General features: G+C 38.2%; 1 protein-coding gene across 4 annotated transcripts; it reads left to right on the top strand.

Annotated features, from left to right (window-relative positions):
* Positions 1 to 1,090: 1,090 nt before the first annotated feature.
* LOC137190853 (uncharacterized) lies at positions 1,091 to 17,716 on the top strand. 4 transcript variants are annotated; one of them, XM_067600544.1, is made up of 10 exons: positions 1,091 to 1,253; positions 14,237 to 14,306; positions 14,524 to 14,567; positions 14,654 to 14,719; positions 14,826 to 15,065; positions 16,072 to 16,101; positions 16,190 to 16,273; positions 16,597 to 16,681; positions 16,787 to 16,846; positions 16,944 to 17,716. In XM_067600544.1, exons 2-9 carry the CDS (start codon positions 14,302 to 14,304, stop codon positions 16,833 to 16,835), a joined length of 603 nt encoding a protein of 200 aa, XP_067456645.1. In that variant the 5' UTR covers positions 1,091 to 1,253; positions 14,237 to 14,301; the 3' UTR covers positions 16,836 to 16,846; positions 16,944 to 17,716. The 4 variants fall into 4 exon arrangements, with proteins under 4 accessions (XP_067456645.1, XP_067456642.1, XP_067456644.1 ...); XM_067600541.1 differs by having other exon boundaries at positions 14,654 to 14,725; XM_067600543.1 differs by lacking the exon at positions 1,091 to 1,253 and adding an exon at positions 12,786 to 12,936 and having other exon boundaries at positions 14,654 to 14,725.
* Positions 17,717 to 19,184: the final 1,468 nt, after the last annotated feature.

The following is a 19,184-nucleotide window of genomic DNA, read 5'->3' as shown; positions in this document are numbered from 1 at the left end:
CCCTGTTATAGTTGTAGTTAAACACACTAAGACACATGAGTGGTTCATGTGTTTACTGTGTGAGTGTGTTTAGGTTGTTGTGACTGCATGGTGAGTATACAGCAACACCTCTAAGCTCTCCTCAGTGTAGCCTGACATCCCATTTACCAGCCTCAGCCCATCAGGGTTTAGTCTTGTTTGTCCAGCCTGGTCGCCAGAATAAAACATTGGCACTGTACGTTTCTGCAAATCACAGAAACGTTGAATATCTATGTTTCAACACGTGAAATACGTAGCATATTAACATTTCAATAAAATTTATCACATCAACATTTCTGCAAAACGTATTATATCGAAATCTCCAAAATACGTATCATCTCAACATTTCTAAAGTGACGTAGTTCACATGTGATCTATATGAGCCGATCTTTCCTATTAGGAAGAGGAGGGGCAGGTGGATGGTTAGTAACTTTCTGCAGCAGAGAACAAACCGAAACCAAACCGCTAATGAATGTGCTTCGATATGCGCTAAAATACGGACTGAATGAATGAGGAAATGAAACAGCGTGTCTGACTCTGTGAGAGAGAGGAGACAGAGAGAAACACCGGGTTCACGTACTTACTTTACAGTCACCTCTTATCTCTATATTGTCTGTTTCTTTAACCACTAATTTTCTTTTCAGACACATTTACCAGTTGTTTTATGTGATTTAATACTGTAGTTGTTGGGGGTAGGTGGACGGAGTTCCCAGCATGTGAGACATTGTGTTTACGGACATAAGTTTAGGTAAATTGTGTTCTAAATCACCACAGATGTTATCTGGTACACAGTGATTAGTGTTACTGTTCTCCACACTAACTCTACGATGTTTCTAGTAGTTAACAGTTTGCTGTTATGGAATAAAGCATCTTACACCATGAGTGAAGGTGGCTGTGCGGTTAGTAACTCCCTCCGGAAGAACACACTGATCAGCAGATTACAGTTCCTGTTTCTATTTAAGCAGAGAACACATTATAGAATATAGCGAAGTCACTTCTTACTTTCAGAACAGCATATCATGGAGAAGTATATAAAATTGTGTGCCATGCTTTGGTGGTCAGCAGTAAACTGTGTGACTGAAGACCTTCACAGCTGCTCAAGAACAAAAATTGAAGTAGACATGATAGAGAACTCTCTGTGTCTCCTGCATTTCAATATTTTTCGGGAGTTTCTACAACAATTTGCTTCTATATGTCTCAAGATTATCTGCACTTTACTCTGCTGTTGTCACACTGTAAGTACTTTTCAATTTACTTTTTAAAACATGAAACATGCTTTTCATTGAAATGATTGGCATTATAATTATTGTAGGGCCTATCTGATTATTGTGAAACAAACAAAAGCTGACTGCAATTTTATATGATTTCTGTTATTTTCATAATGCCACAGCTGTCTTTCAGGAGGTTCATACCGGTACTTTACCGAATATACAAGAGTAGAGTAGAGAATATCCCAACACGGTGATGTTTCATGGAGTAATCCCGTCAATTCCTGGATTTTAACTACATTTTGGATTATTTGCACAGAAACGTGAGGAAAAACTCTCGGGTAGGCTAAGGCACATTTAATTTAACTTTTTCCAATGGATGATATTTTCATGTCTCAACCCAACGATGAGCGTTAATATTGAGAGATTTGGTGTATAAAGTACACTCTGCAGTGAATCATCGTTGCTCTTTCTCTCATGTGAGCCGTGTTTGTTAACTATGTGCATTTCTACAACGGTATTAAACTACAACAAAGTTCGTTTATGTTATGCGTAAATACTCATTTAAGTGTAAGAGACAGATACAAATATGAGACACGTTAAGACTTAAGTAGGATTTACTTTATATTTAGTGAGAAATACTGTTCAGGTGTTCAATAAATGTCCACCCTGATGGGCTGAGGCTGGTAAATGGGATGTCAGGCTACACTGAGGAGAGCTTAGAGGTGTTGCTGTATACTCACCATGCAGTCACAACAACCTAAACACACTCACACAGTAAACACATGAACCACTCACACTTAGTGTGTTTAACTACAGTTATAACAGGGAAGAGACAATAAACTGGCAAAGAAATAAAACTACAGTTTACCAAACAAAACAGCAGAAAGAGGAGACCAACAAGAGACATTTTACACATTAATATGGTCCTCCACCTTTATACACTGGCACATGCAGAGACAATATGCAGCATCAAATTATAATGTGTTTGACAAAACACAACGAAGTAGCAGCGAAAACTCTTCAGTAAAGCTAAAGTTTTTTAAAATGACATTAGTGTTGTTTTAAGCGTCCCATTTATCTAGTGCTGTTCCTTTACATGACAGTAATGTTAATGCAGTTTGATAGTTTGGATAGCTTGACTGCTTATGCATTCCCACTGTGTGTTGTTTGTCCACAATTACTGTAATTATCACCATACGTGTTAAAGTTCTGCTTCATCCTCACTCCGATTTTTACATGGAAGACTTTTTACATTTCCAGAGTGAGTGAAGGAATCAGGAGAGAGGAGACAGAAGTGAGGAAGAATTGCAGGATGTAGTGATGTTGAAAGAAAGAGAAACAGTTTACACCTGGCATTGACATGCGTCTTGAGTGACTGCTTGTGATCAGATCTCACTTCTCCGCTCTATATGTAAATAAACACGTACATAATTTCTGTTTGCAAAGACCAAATGTGTTGTTGTTTTTAACCAGCAGGAGGACCGGGGGTCCAAAGCTGTGTTCCACTTGTTCAATAACAGGATGAACAAATATCCCGTCTATTGATCAGGAGCCTGTTTCAGAAAGCGGGTTTAGTGAAAACTCTTGAGTTTGTTTACCCTGAGATGAGGGAAAGTCTTGATTTTCAGTTTCAGAAGAGAGCTAACTTACACTTTGGGTCAGTTACCGCAGTAACTGACTCTGTGAAGCTAACCTGCTCGCTGGCAGGTTTTCTTCCACAAACCCGGAGTGTCTCTCTGTCTCCTCTCTCTTACAGAACCAAACACGCTGTTTCATCTCTTCATTCATTCAGTCCGTATTTTAGCGCATATCGAAGCACATTCATTAGCGGAGGTTTACTATCTGGTTGGATATTAGTTGAGTTACTCAAAGACTTTCTAAAGTTACCGCTTTTATGCGCATCAGTCAGTTTGAACAGCGGTTTTTGCCTTCACATTCAAATATTACACAGCGTGAATTCACCCTCAGCTCAGAATAAAACCTCTGCTTGTCCTTCCGTTTTAACTCTGTGACTCTGTGCACAAGACAGCTGTCAGTTTGTTAGAGCAGCTCCTGCACTGAAATCTTTATTGCACATAATGTGTAATCTCAGTTTCAATTTAAACAATCGGTATGAAGCTTTAGACATGTGGGATCAATGAATAATTATCTCTATCACTCATGATGTGATTGGTCACACTGATGGAATATAATTCCTATAATATTGGAGATTATATGTTAATATGCTGAGTGAGCAGGATTGTGATGAAGAATGTAGTTTGAAAGTGAGATTTTTAAATAGGGAGCATAATCTTAACGTGTTTTAACAGCATTTCAGTGACAATGTTTAAATGTATTACATTTGTTGAAGTAGCTGAAATAAAGTCACTGAATGCTGTTGAGCTGAGATACAAATAGATGTCTAAATATTTAAAATATTCTGTATTTTAACCTTGACGCCTTTTCAAGTGCAACACGTTACTACTGGATCATGGACATGAGCACATGTTGTGATGCATGAATGAAACCTGACTTATCTTTTCACAAGTGTGATGACTGAACTTTGACCTCATGTGTTGATGACTCCTCTCCTCTGTCTCCTCTCACAGGGAGAAGATGATCTGCAGGATCCTTCTGCTCATCAGCCTGACCTCCTGTGTCTGTGGTTAGTTTAAACCTTCAGTTTGACATAAAGATGAACAACAGAATAAACCTTCAGCCTCACAAACATATTTTATGACTTCCATTTTAAAATATGTCAGTGAAAACATTAGAACTATTAAAGCTGGTAGATGACAGTTGGGAAGATCCTCTATCTTCAGTTATTGATTAGATTGTATTAATTATTGGCATCATGCATTACCTTTTTATACTCTTGTATCTTTAAACACTTAGCTGTATTTCTAAATATATATAGGTGGAGTTTAAGGGCTCAAATGTTAAAGTTCTTAGTTTGTCTGGTCCTCACTTTCCCTCTCTGTCTCCTCAACAGGAACATTTTTATTGAACGTGACAGAGACCTCCTACCAGGCAGAGGAGAACCACAACATCACACTGGAATGGATGTTTACAACCAAAACTGACAGTTCCTCCACCGTATCTATAATTAATTGTGAACTGTTAACTGATGTTAAACCCTTGGTCCTGTATTATCTATATAAGGGTGTTGAGGTCTCAGAGTTTCAGGATGGACAGTTTGCAGGACGAGTTCAGTGTGACAAAGACGCCCTCAGAGAAGGACGAATCAGACTTCATGTGTCCAGAATCAGGACTGATGACTCGGGTCTGTACGTGTGTGGAGTGAGAACAGATTATGGTCGGAACAGAGGAAAATGCCGACTCAACGTCACTGGTAAGATGATTCAGTAAAACTCAGCAGAACTATGAAATATGTTCCAACTTAATGTGTTGTGGTTATTTAGTTTTCTTTAGTGAAATGTTGTTTCTTCACATGAATGACACAGATGTGTTTGGTGTCTTTACAGCAGTGAGGGATTGGCCTGAACCTGAGACACCAAACACAGCGAGTCGGGAAAGGATCGGCCTCTACTGTGTACTGGGACTGACAGCAGCAGCTATATCTGTACTGGCTGTTTAGTCATTCACTCTCTGCCTGTTAAACAAGATTTATACTCGGTCCAGTGGTGGATTTCAGAAAACTCACAGTTTAACAGATGGATCAGAGGAAACAGTTTGATTCAATTTTATACCAATGAAACAGAACATACTAGTTTCCCATTGGCCGGCAGGTAACCATAGCAACAACATTGATGCTTCATGCAGTTAAATTACAAACTGTAAAAACTAATAATGGTTAAAACACATCCTGCCTTGATTTTATGATTTCTGTGAGTGTTGGGACATGCTGGACACTTACACATTGATTATGTATGTATAAAGAGGATGAACATAAAGGTAATTATTTAAGTTGTGTATGATGGACACCAGGGTGTCTAGTTGGACTATTCATGATAAACATTAAGTTCATGTTAAGAGGTGTAATGTTGATGGTATGATGTAAATATGACTGTCAACAGATCATCTTCACTGTCTATTTTTGATGAGAAAAGCCTCACACGGGAAAAAATAGGCAACACACCAAATCTCTAGATGATGCACAGCTGCAGTTACGCCTGAGCTGCGTGGCTCAGGTGCTACCAGGTGTGCTCCTGTCAGTTCACCTGACCACTGGTGCTGGCAAAACAACTGGAGTTGGTTCCTGAGTGCGGCACTGCGGCTGACCACTGCTCCTAGTGTAGAGGATGGGTCAAATGCAAAGGTCACATCACACAACCATCTGACAGTCATCCTTAATGAGGACTTATTGTGCTAATTAGGAGTTCCAAGCTCTTGTCAAATAATATTTCTCATCTATTTAGGGTGTAAGGTTTCCAAAATCTAATTTAACAATGCATTGCCGTTCCTCATGTACAGTTTATAATGTGTACATATTGTAAATAAATCCCTATTTTTATGAGAGAAAGTTTGACTCTTGTGTGTGTCCATCCTGATAGGTAATCCAACACAGTGAACAATGAGTTGTGATGTTCAAACCTCAAACAAGTCTGAAATGAACCAAACACTCTACAAACTTGTGTTCTCTACTAGCACCTCTGTATGTTTTAACCAAGTTACAACTAATCACATATAATTTTTTGCATGTTGTTACTCTAAGTATGCTTTACTGTTATGTATTTGTACATGTTCTATTGTATATATTTCATATACTTAATTACAACACAGAATCTGTAGTAAGAGTTCATGTGAGGCACTGCTCTGAACCAGACTGTCTGAATCTTTATTGGCAAGAAAGGGCCACAACATTTAGTTTTATGATCTTCACACAAAACAGAAACACACAAATAGATGTTATAAAAAAATATGATACATTGTAAAATATATATATATAGAGAGAGAAAGAATATAAGGTGAGCAAAAATAAATTATTTCAAAAAAAATCTCAGTCAGCAAATAAAAAAATCTTCAAAAAAGGTTCTAAGCAAATATCACAGATAAAACACATAACAGTAGCAGATCTCTGTGATACATCTGTTATGTTTCAATGAGCCTAAAGGTGTAAATGAGCACACAGCTGTAACCTGCAGCCAGGTGAGGATCTCTAAACAAGATGAGCTGACTTCCAGTGAAGAGCTCCCTCTGCTGGTCTTTATCCTTAATACCAGTGTTTCCAGTTCAAAGGTTTTCTCTCAAACATACATGTGAAAGACTGATAATCAATAACAGACAGTAAATAAGAGCTCACTGTAACAGACAAGATTAAAAACAGCAACAGTAAATCTCAGTTTCAATTACACATTACAATAAAACAACAAAGATCAATGTTGAGAAGTTAAAGATATAAATTCTGGAAAGAAGGTCAGAACTCAGTTTTACAGTTTTCATGACGTTAGACGATCAACAAACATGATGAAAAGATTGTTGTGGTCATTATAAACAAACGCATCACTTCCTGTGTGGCACTAGTTTCACTAATTTCACACTAATTTCATAATATTTTAACAAAAGACAGCGCCAGTTTACACCTCCTGCAAGCCCCTGATGCAAATATTCAAAAGAAGCAATGAGTGGAAATGTTTTTTAAGACACAGAGACATATTTGTCACATTGTCACAAGGCCACCCACCTTATTTTTGTACCACAAAAAGACAATTTGATCAATTCAGATATACAAATGTCAGGCACTAATGGGTCTTAGCTGGAGGGGATGTACAGGCAGAGGGCAAACTTAACCCTCCCGGTCTCTAAACTCTACAGCCCACTGAGACAACATCTCCAAATCCTCTGTGACGAATTAACTGCACAACGATGGACAGCTATTTGAAAGCTTAACCCCTCCACATACCATACTGATAGCTTCATTTGAGTGACAGTATTTGGTTCTTTTGGCTGGCCCTTTGCAGAAGCTGCAGCTGGGGAAAAAAGAGCCTTCCATAAAGTGACATAAATTGATCATTTCAGCCTGAAAAGTTCACTATCAAGTCACCAAACTTCTGCACAAAAGGACTTGAGTTTTGGACAGCAATTAACTCATATGTCCCACATTCATGCTGCAACTTTGTCCTATTCCACAAACCCAGAATCTCACAAGAAACTCTGGCTTGAAAAAATGAAGCCCCCCAAACAGGCAAGCCAGAGGGAAAGATTAAAGTGTTGTTCAACCCCGGCGTGCTGGCGAGATCCCCCCAAAACACACACACAGCGACAGAGAAAGAAGGAAGCAGCCTCACACCTACCTTCACAGAAGCGCAGTGCTGAAGCCCCTCGGCCAGGCAGAGCCTACAGTTAGAGACCGGAGAGAGTTGTACCCCCACCCCCCCACTCCACCCCCCAACACTTGGAGGGGGGTGGTAGAGAGTCACATAGAGAGAGAAAGAGGGGGGCGAGAAGTGGAGCATGTGCTCGTCAGTCATTCAATTAAAACGTAGTGAAGACATAAAGAGAAGGGCTGACATCTAGTGGTTTTTAGTTGAGTTGCACCATAAGAATGAGACACTTTTTAACTCCTCTGCACAAGTGTGATTCCCTTCTCAAAGTTTTTGGGTTTCTTTTACTCTAATCTCATGCTAACAGAGACCTTTTAAGGAACAACACTTTGGGAACACTTTTTTAGAGTTAAATGAGAACAATGCTACCATATTTGTGGATTAACTTTTTACATTTTGCTTTATTGGACAGATGACGCATCAAGATATAATAATGTTAGTCAGCTTTATAGGTGCTGTTAGGCGGATTTACCTTCCATCAGCGCCAGGCTAGCTGTTTCCCCCTGCTTTCAGTTGTTATACTAAGCTAAGCTAAAAGGCTGCTGGCTGTAGCTTCATATTTACAGTACAGACAATCTTGTTATCTCACTCTCAGCAAGAAATTGAATAAGTGTATTTCCCAAATTTTCCTTGAGGTAAAAGTTGTCGCACATTTCTAGAGTAGATATCACAACATGCTTTACAATAAAAGACCATTGCAGTAGTTGTAGTATTTTGCACCAGTAAGTTCAAACTTAGCCTAAGTTATAATTTGTTTACTAAATGGGGATTTACACATCACTAAATTAAAATAGGTTGCAAGACACAAACTAGCTCATGTGTAACGTTAGAGGTACTGAATACTTACATCCAATAACTGCCAGATGTAACTGTCACATAGATAACTAACAAAACTAACATTAGCTTACAATGAAGCATAAAAGAAGTTTACGGTTGACATAGCTGACACTTGATTGAAATGCTGTTTAGTAATTAGGTTATATTAACTGGGAAGTTTTTAAATTACTTTTTAAACTACTTTATACAAAAAGGACACAGTATATCTCCAATTACAAATGCCAAGTAACATCTGTTGTTAGGTTAGCACACCGTTAGCATATGTCCCTCTCATTCTGGGGATTTGTAATTAATATACTGTTTTGCTCCCCTAAAACTGTTATTTTTGGAAGTGATGTTACAGCTCATGATGCGATTTTATAGTTATAGTTTATAATTCATTGCTTTTGATTGGATGGCTACTGATGTTTCCTAGCATTAGATTTACATATTAGCATACTAAACTCTTTACTAGCTAAGACATTATAGCTACGTTTTACTGATGCAGTCTGACATCACTAGTTTAAAACTAGTAGTTGAAGGAGTAAGTAAGTAAGTAATGAATTTAGGAATAGTTGTCACAACCTAATCCTGGGTCATATTTAAGTTTCATCTTTTCATCCTTTCATTTTTTAACATTCATAATATTTTTGCTCAATGGTCAACTTTGTAATCTTCTTTTTGTTGGTGCTTTCCGAGTTTCTTCTCTTGGAGTTCTTTCACTGTTTCCTCGTTCTTGACACCTTCCTTGTATTTAATGTTTAACAGTCTCAGTCAAAGCTTCCCCACCTAATATCTCCTCTCTTGTCATTTTACTTTTGAATACAATGCTGTGGTTAAGTTGTTGGTTTGACACGTGTATGTCTACTTTCCTCTCTCATAACATCTACAAGTCTTTCATTCACCACTTTACAATTTTATTGAGCCTACTCGTTTTTTGAGCTCAGATATACAACTGTCAAATCTCTTTTATCATTTTACAGAAGCAAAAGTACTTACAGTAATTTACAGGCTTGTCATTTGAGAACTAGCACAAGATGATGAATTCATCTGTGAGAGTAAAATGAGAGACTATTTCACTTTACCAAAACTTTGTAACATTGTAATTCCACTGTTTTTCCTGAATAACCCTTTGATAAGAGCATTGTAAGTTGCAGTCTCAAAGCTTTGTTTAAGTATCTCCTAATTTAAATTTCTGGGTTAGGACATTTGTATACAATACATCATCTTACATTTCCAAATCACAAATGTTTGAGTCATTTTATATACTTGTAGATGTATGTTGTTTACATCTACACAAACCACTCTCCCCTGCCGCCACTAGATGGCAGCATGTAGACACGAACAATGTAAATGCAGAAGCTCTGAAGTTCTTCAAATCATTGCCCTCAAACAGGCAACTGTTAATCTAATGATAAGCTACAAGTGCAAGCTGGCACAAGTAAATGTTGTAGTTGAAGCGGTGGGAGCAGTCCGCCTCCACTCAGAAATATATTTTTCTTCTTGGTCTTACAGTTAGATGTTTGAGCTTCACTGTGCAGATCGGTGTACATATATCCAGAGTTTGACACTTGAAGGCTGTTTTCACATTTGTCTGCTGAAAGTGGAAATTTTCTCTTGGCTCATGAAAACCTGATTTTTAGGGGTGGGCCTATGATTATGATTTGTGACATCACAGTTAGTTTGGGAGCCAATCCTGGTCTAATATTCACTTACAAGTGTGATGTGGAAGGACAGGAATGGACTTTTCAGTGAAGTAGGAGACATCTTGTGTCCAACAGTTAAACTTCCAAAATGAAATATACATGCATATTCATATATTCTGGATTTTTAATGAGGGAGAGGGAAGTGGATGGTTTGTTTTTTTTTACATTTAAAGTGGTAATTATACTTTTTTGTGGAATAACCATATCAGACGCCCATTATTGTCCCAAGCAGAGTATCTGTACATATTGTCTGGAGGGGATCTTTAAGCAAAAGTAGTAATACTACAATATATAATTACTCAATTACAAGTAGAAGTTCTGTACGTAAACTTATACTTAAGTAAAAGTGCAAAGTTTTATCAGCAAAATGTACTTCAAGAAACATTTTGGGAGCAGTGACATCCTGGAGTCTTGTTGTCACCATGAGGTTGCCATGCAACCAGCAAAAACTCATTTATGTAAACCTTTGGCTAGCTGTTTCTCTCTGTTTCCAGTCTTTATGCTAAGCTAGGCTAATCTGCTACTGATTGTAGCTTCACATCTTTATGAGAGTGGTATGGCTCTTCTTATCTGACTCTGGGCAAGAAAGCAAATAAGAATAGTTCCAAAAAAAAAAAGTCAAACTACTCCTTTAGGTATAGCTGGATACTCTTTGAACTGACAACTCTTTTGCTTCAGTTTCTCATGGTGCTCTGGCTGAGAATTACCACACCTCGTCCCAACATTGTGATCTGTATGATGACATTCCTTGGCTGTGAATCATTTCTGGACACTAATCTACAAAGTCTCTCTGGTATATCACAAATTTATTATCCTGAACAAGGCTGGAAGTCCAACTTAACTGCTTTTGAAATATGGAAGCGATCTTGTGATCAGTTTATCTTTTATGTTATATTTGTTGTATTCATTTCAAAAAATGCTAATGTCTGACTTATAATAATAAAATTTTTTCCTTGTGACACTTTGGATAGAAAGTGGCACATTGGCAAATAATTACCCACAAAATATTCTCTGTGTCAAAATAAAATAATAATAATAACTTTACATACTGTTGGGTAGATTAATCTATCATATGTTATTGACTAATCATTTGTGTTTGTAAGTAAAATCCTAATCTGACTAAGTCAATATGCTGTCAAATAAATGTTGTGATGTAAAAACAAAAGCGAGTTTCACTGTCAAATAAAATGGAAATACTCAATGAACTACCTCAAAGCTGTACATAATACAGTGTTGAACATGCAAATAGTACATAGCATGGACGCCTGGCCAATCCTAGTGCTTGAATGCTATGCAGAGCGTGTCTTGCAATGTAAATATAACAGCCCTATAATAACATGGGAGGAAGTTTGCATCTGTATGAAAACAGGTGGTGGGTGGCTGCAGGACCGATCCTCAGGGGACTGTGTAGGCTGTCTGCATCCAGTCCAGTAAAGGTGGGCTCTGGAGGTTGGTGGGATGGTGGTAGACATGCTTCTGCAGGTGGGGGCAGGGGTTGTTCAGGAGCATGAAGGAGGGGTGGTGCTGCTGTTGGTGGGAGGGGTGGTGCTGCTGTTGCTGCTGGTGGGAGAGATGCTTCTGAAACAGGCGCTGGAGCTTCTTCTGCTGTGCCGCTTTCAATCCCAAATGAAATCCCAATTACTGAGGGGGAGTCCTCTCCAACAGTGTCCAAAACCAGTGAAGAGTATGGCCCCATATCTGGCTTTGGTCCACCTCCTGTTGGGACATGTCGTAGAAATCCTCAACTGCCTGCATTTTAAGGTCGCTCCACTTCTTCCTCACTTCTTTCACATTCTTTGTTTTGTTCATATTTTGAGAGCAGGATGATTATTTCTTCATGTGTGAAGTTTTTTTTTTCTTGGTGTAGGGGGGACTATGATTTGCTCTGTGGTGTGTGTGTGTGTGTGTGTGTGTGTGTGTGTGTGTGCTGTTGTCACCTAATAAACATCACACAGCCAAAGGCAACATTCTCTGCAGGCTGGATGATATATATATGTTCAGACGCAGCGCTAGAGCAGATCAATAGACGGGATATTTGTTCATCTTGTTATTGAACAAGTGGAACACAGCTTTGGACCCCCGGTCCTTCCGCCGGTTAAAAACAACTCATTTGGTCTTTGCAAACAGAAATTATGCACGTGTTTATTTACATATAGAGCGCAGAAGTGAGATCTGATCACAAGCAGTCACTCAAGACGCATGTCAATGCCAGGTGTAAACTGTTTCTCTTTGACCTTAACTTTTTCTTTTTCTTGTTTCTTTAACCACTAATTTTCTTTTCAGACACATTTACCAGTTGTTTTATTTGATTTAATACTGTAGTTGTTGGGGGTAGGTGGGCGGAGTTCCCAGCATGTGAGACATTGTATTTACGGACATAAATTTAGGTAAATTGTGTTCTAAATCACCACAGATGTTATCTGGTACACAGTGATTAATGTTACTGTTCTCCACACTAACTCTACGATGTTTCTAGTAGTTAACAGTTTGCTGTTATGGAATAAAGCATCTTACACCATGAGTGACGTTGTGTGCACGGTCTCTTACTACCCTCCGGATCTACCTTTTCACTGGAGCCAACTGCTTGTGAGTAACAGGACTGCAAAGTTGCGGAGTGACATTTCCGGGGATGATGATGATGATGATGATGACGATGAAGACGATGAACCAATCCCTACCTGGGAATTAACTATGTCCAACCCTATAGGGCTAGGAAGTATTAGAAAAGCCTTGATACTATTGGGCGTCACTACATGAACATAACTGGCAAGATCTCCCCTCCTGCTAGAAGAGGAGGGGTAATGAAATATATCGTTCAAAAGAGGGCGGAATTCTGTGCTTCTTATAGTTCATCAACTTCATCGTGAAACTCGGCAGATATTTACAACATCACGTCTCCAGATATTCTGCAGTTCTCACACTGTAAGTACGCTTTAATTTACTTTTTAAAACATGAAACATGCATTTTTCTGAAATGATCGAAATGATATAGTTATCGGAGGGTCTACCTGATATTTGTGAAAACAAACAAAAGCTGACTGCATTTTTATATGATTTCTGTTATAATCATAATACCACAGCTGTCTCTCAGGACGTTCATACCGGTACTTTACCGAATATACAAGAGAAGAGTAGAGAATATCCCAACACGGTGATGTTTCACAAGTAATCCCGTCAATTCCTGGATTTTAATTAATTTTTGGATTATTTGCACAAAAACGTGAGGAAAAACTACGGGTAAGGCACGTTTGATTTTACTTTTGCCAAGAGGTGATATTTTCATGTCTCAACCCAACGATGAGCGTTAATGTTGAGAGATGTGGTGTATAAAGTACACTCTGCAGTGTATCATCGCTGCTCTTTCTCTCATGATAGCCTTGTTTGACATTGTACTTCTGTATAATGGTGTTAAATTTTAACACTGTTATTAACGTTATGCAGAAGTATTATTGTGAATGGAATAGGTTATAATAGTGGGCATATTGACATGTAAGGGCGATCTTTGCTACATGTAACAATTAATAAGTTTTAAGCTTCAAATATACTCATGCTTTTATTTTCTTGCCGTTCAAGAAAGGGGTATTTTTTGTGATGTTGGGATAGTTTCGTACTGACCAAAGTGGGGTACTTGTTTCAAGTCCGCAATTTTTGACGTAAGAGATGCAGCCAGGGGAAGCACTATTATCTTGAACTCCACCTCAATTAGGAGAGGAAAATGACTTTTTCATGTGAAGGCTCAGAGCTGTGAAGCGCCCGTATTTTAGAGGACGTAACTAATTGTACACCCACCTTCACTCATGGTGTAAGGTGCTTTATTCCATAACAGCAAACTGTTAACTGTTAACTCTACAGAGGTTAAATGATTAGTAAACAAAAAAATTAATATGGTGTAAATTAATATGTATAGGAAGCACTTTCGTTTGAAATAATGTCATATTGTAATTGAATTAGCTCATTTTACATATCTCAACATTGAGACCACAGTTGTGGGACACTAGCAAAAGTGGTGTTTGGACCCATAAAATGCTTTAGAAATTTTATTAGATCACATTATTTAGGGGAAAAAAATGATGTCAATATATGTAATAACATTGTGTATATATCTAAAAAGCATCATATGAAAAAATTTAACACGCCCCCCTGTTCCTGTCTTATGGGGTTGCTGTCTGTAGCACTGCTCAATCCAACTAAACGTACATTTGTGCTTTGTGTTATTGTTTAGGACGTGTATATTCGTACTGAGCGGACCATCACTTGGAGAGAGGAAACGTTATCTCAGAGCAGGAAATGGAGTAAGTCATTGGTTATAGTTCATTTTAAGTGGTGCTATCCAATGTTTGAATGGCAACATGAAAATTTTGTTTTTCAGTTGAGGCTAACACCAAATTCCAGTAAGGGAAGTGGTGTGCGGTAAAGGTTGTGCTCAACATGAAGGGTGTCATGGTGGGGGATAATTAGAAATTCTGTGATGCGAAGTTTCTGATGGGAAACTGAATGTGTCTCTAATAGGACAGCCCAGAAAAGCTTCACAGTACCGATCTCTCACATGAAAGGTAGGTTTCTGACAATTTACCAACTTTAAACTGGGTCCGATCTCAACCACCAGCCTTAGATTGAGTTTGTAATTTTGTCTTGACAGAGCAAATCTTCCTCTTTCTGCTGCTGTGTGCTCTTACACTCACTCAGTGCTTTCCAGTGACTGCAGGTCAGGGTACGTCCTCTCTTGTTTATGTCATTCTCTTCATCAAAAAAAAAAAAAGATGTTTCCTTTCAGTTTATGTGAGTTACTTCATAGATGTATGATGTTACAGGTGGACACAGTCCTGTGCAGCTGTTTTTCTGCGAGACCCCAGGATGTGCCACTGATGTAACTCGTGTGTTTTGCAATGATGAGCTAGTCTTCAGTAACACTGACATCAGAAGTTGCACAGGCCTTCCACCACCCAATACTGTCTGCCAGCATGCCGGTCGAGCATTCATTTCCAGGGATACAGATAGTGTCTGTCAGTTTGAAGGGGCCAATGAATATATGAAGACCAAAAAATGTCCAGGTATTTACTTTCTAAGCCCTTAAAATACTGTTCAGTGTGATTTTCTTGAAATCATTCACACCTGGCTCAGAAAACAACAGATTGCACAGATCAAGTGTGTTTACATGCACACCAGTATCCCAGCTTTGATGGTGTTTTAGGAGTTTTTATTGTATTTGCACATTAAAAACTTAATATCTAAGTTTCAGAAACCTGAATAACCCTTCAACACAATATTGAAAAACCTGAATATTCTACATTTGTACTGTGAAGGAGGTAGAGATACTGTCATGTAAACCTCTTATCCAGGTTTTTGTTCAGTCTGTCATGTGAAGTTTGTCCGTAAAACAAACAAAAGGAAGAACAACATTGTAATGATGACACATGTTGTCTGACACCTGTATACATTGTTTATTTACTCTATTATTTTGTTACCAAGACAACCAGAAACCACACAGGGTTCATACTAGCAGCAGGGATGTTGAGGAATTAAACACACACTTGCTGATACAGGGAGAGGAACGAGGTTTTTCCTGTTCAATGGGAACATTACATCCTGAATATGATCAAAGGATAAAAGCAGGATGCTAGTGTGCATGTAAATGTAATTGTTTCAAACTAGATTCGGTGCTGCATATCATGCTCAGGCTTATAATCTCTCACAGTAAAGATAGCAGTCGACTGATGAGAGGGTGCTTTATACAGTTTTAAAGTTTCTTTGTTGTCAGGGACTGATGGTTCCAGCTGAGGGCGCTGTTTGTTGTAATCATTTCTTGTTGAAGAGAAATTAAATCTCTGCCCTCTGCTAAAAGTTACCAGACCATCCACATTTGAACTCTTGAAAACACTCTGCTGCCACTTTTTACTGACTTGAAATCAGTGCACATGTCACAAAAAGCAAAACAAAACACTCTTCATGTCAAATGAAATCCTAGAGTTATATGTGTTCTCAATGAAATGTTTCTATCCAACTCGTACAGTATGTTGATTGACACTATGTAACACTTCTCTTGTTTTTTTCAACTAGACCGTAGCAACATTTGTGATTTTATCAATGGTAAGCTTTTCATGCAGATACACACTTTTCATCCTGCTGCCCGCTGATGTGATTGACTATTGACTGGAGCTTTTCCTCTTTCCTCCAGCTCCTACATCACCTCCCATCTCCACCAAGGATCAACAAAATGTCAGGGAGGACCATGCAAAATGGGGACTTTGGGGAGTTTTTGGTAAGTACTGAACACCAATAAATGTGATACTTTGTCTGTCTATGTCATGTTTTTTCCACTTCTGGCTAAGTTACTGTTACTGTTACCCATGTCTGCCATGAAGTGTTATTATTCAATTCTGTAAAATCTGTCTTTTTGCTACTAATCCTACTTGCTTTTACTCTGCCATCCTCTGTCTACTTGCTTTCTCTCATGACTGAATTACTTGTCTTTCAAATGCTGCCTAAACTAAAGACAGCCAGGTGAGATCTAAATTTTATCATGGGCTGCATTTATTGTATATTTATACAATTATATTAAATGTCAACTTCTTGATTCCACAGGTTTAGCACTAATATTAGTCTTTGGTCTCACTGCATATTTCTGCTGTAAAAAGAGAAACAGAGACCGCAATCAACAGCCAGCAAAGTAAGTGAAATTATGTCTTATTCATAAAATTCCTTTATTCATATTTTAAACTGTGATGTTACAGAAAAGAAACACTTTCTGCTTTTTAATATGAACTTGTTTCAGTGACTCTGGTGTGACTGAACCCCTAAGAAGCATGCAAAGCTCTGGATAAACCAGTGAGAGGTTAGTGAACATTTAGCAGGCAGCATATTCCCCACAGTACGTGCAATTGTAGATACAGTAAGGGAACTGATTCTGGGCTGACTTTTTACACCTTCAGGGACGCTGACTGTGATCCTGGACTGACTGATGACAGCCCTCCTTCTCAGCGTGTCCATGCAGCTTAAACTAAAAATTCTGCTAATCAATTCTCTTATATCAATTCTAAAATTGGTTTGTTTGAGCTCTAAAGATTTTGTATTTTCATATCTTTAAGTAAACATGCCATCATTCTATTGGTTGTCCTGGAGTCTATTCTAACAGCTCACACACATACTGTACTTACTGTTGTGTTATCAGCTTGACATTTAATGATTTTGCATAATTGAGAAATGAGAAATGCATATAAACATGATTTTAAACTGATGACATATTTCAGAAGTCCGCAGCAGAAAATTATGCATTACTTCTGTTAGGGGTCCCCAGCTGTAAAACATTGATAATTACAGTTGATTTTCTGTGATTGGTGTTGGTAGTAGTTTTTACACAGCACTACCTTTCAGTTATTGAAGCTTTATAACAGTTTGTTAATAAGAAGTCAATGACTTAGTCCTCTCACTCCTTTTAGACCTCTATGGGGTGTAATTAAACCCAAATATAAGTAATGTGAACATTTAGACATCATGTACATTTCTGTCTGTGAATGACTTTTTGCCAAACAAAACGACTTTGTTCATGCATATATAAAACAAGAAATATCACCTTATTTGGTGTAATAACAATGCTTTATGGCCATTTCTGTATTCTGTATTTTCTCACTGTCAGAAAATGTGCAAGTTTGTGGCAAACATTCAATACGTTTCTACATATTGGTTTTAATAAAGTATGAATAAAAGGGGGAAATTTGTTGCAGTTTTTATTATTTTTACTCATTCAGCAGTAGGGTCTGTACTGTGACCCCAAACATTTAGAAAGTGAAGTCAATGTCAACAAAACAAAAGGATTAAGTGTGAAACAGGCTACCTTCTTTTTCTGTACATACCTCCACCACCAGTTACTATATATTGTCCCAAACTCACATCATGCAACCAGCTTACTTTTTTTTTTGTAAAAGTGGGATTTTAATTGATTTCATGTTCCAAAAAGATGGAATATTCAAAGTATCATCTTGTAAACTACATTTGTGAGATATAATAATGATGAGAAGTTATAACATCTGGTCCACTGGTTCAGGTCTGCAGAGGGCACGTTTGAGTCACTTTTCAATGTTGTTTCCAGTGTTGTACTGAATGGCATGGTTGTATGTAAAGAGGCAGGGCAGGGACACACATTTTCAGTAAAGATGTAACTGTGATCTTTGTGTGTTACTGTAGCTACAGAAAGAATGTGTGTGTAAATGTGCTTTTGTGTCTACAGACAGGTGACAAATTAAAGGAAAAACTGGTCCAGGTCTGAATGCTTGACCCCTACAGTGAGGGGGTCTGGTGGCTCTGTTATGCTGTGGGGGGCATTTTGCCCGCATGGTTTGGGTCCATTTGACCCCTTAGAGGGAAGAATCACTGCTAATCAATACAAAGATGTTGTGAGTGATCACCTTTATCTTATGATGAAACATTTCTATCCTGATGGGAGTGGTCTCTTCCAGGATGTCCCAATCCATAGGACATGAGAGGTTACTGAATGGTCTGATGACTATGAAGATGATGTGAATCATATGCTATGACCTTCACAGTCACCGGATCTCAAACCAATTGAAACCTATGAGAGATTTTGGACTGAGGTGTTAGACAGCGCTCTCCACCACCATCATCAAAACACCACATGAGGGAATATCTTTTTGAAGAATAGTGTTCATCGCTCCAGAAGAGTTTCAGAGACTTGTAGAATCAATGCCAAGGTGTATTGAAGCTGTTCTGGTGGCACATGGTGGTCCAACACCTTACTAAAACACTTTATGTTGGCTTCTCCTTTAATCTGTCACTCGTCTGTATATACAGCATGTTTGTGTTTGGCTTAAACTTAACATTAGTCAACAATTAGGTATTTATTCATCAACATTGTAACACTTGTAACGGTGATTAAACATTAACATGAACAGGGTCTCTAGTCTCTAGAATATCAGAAAATAATTTTGGGGGGTAAATTGAACCATTGACTCAACATGCTCCAACATCACTGGCACATTTTACCCCACAACCTCCATTTTGACAAAACTGTTTCACACAGTGGCTCAGATCCACAGTTTGTGACCTTGTTTTGTAGCTTACACTGACTTAAATCAACATGTAATAATGTCCAAAACTTAATTAAGATACAAGACTGATAACTTTAGTAACATGATGAATTCACTTGACATGACAAA

This window comes from Thunnus thynnus, chromosome 10 (assembly GCF_963924715.1).
Source record: "Thunnus thynnus chromosome 10, fThuThy2.1, whole genome shotgun sequence".
Taxonomy (NCBI): domain Eukaryota; kingdom Metazoa; phylum Chordata; class Actinopteri; order Scombriformes; family Scombridae; genus Thunnus; species Thunnus thynnus.
Note: the sequence above shows the minus strand (reverse complement) of the source record. Positions and strands in the feature narration are given on the sequence as shown.

Coding starts and splice junctions, on each gene's coding strand:
- LOC137190853 (XM_067600541.1), top strand. Junction 16,102..16,189: donor CATTTGTGATTTTATCAATG/GTAAGCTTTTCA, acceptor TCTTTCCTCCAG/CTCCTACATCACCTCCCATC. Junction 16,682..16,786: donor CGCAATCAACAGCCAGCAAA/GTAAGTGAAATT, acceptor AACTTGTTTCAG/TGACTCTGGTGTGACTGAAC.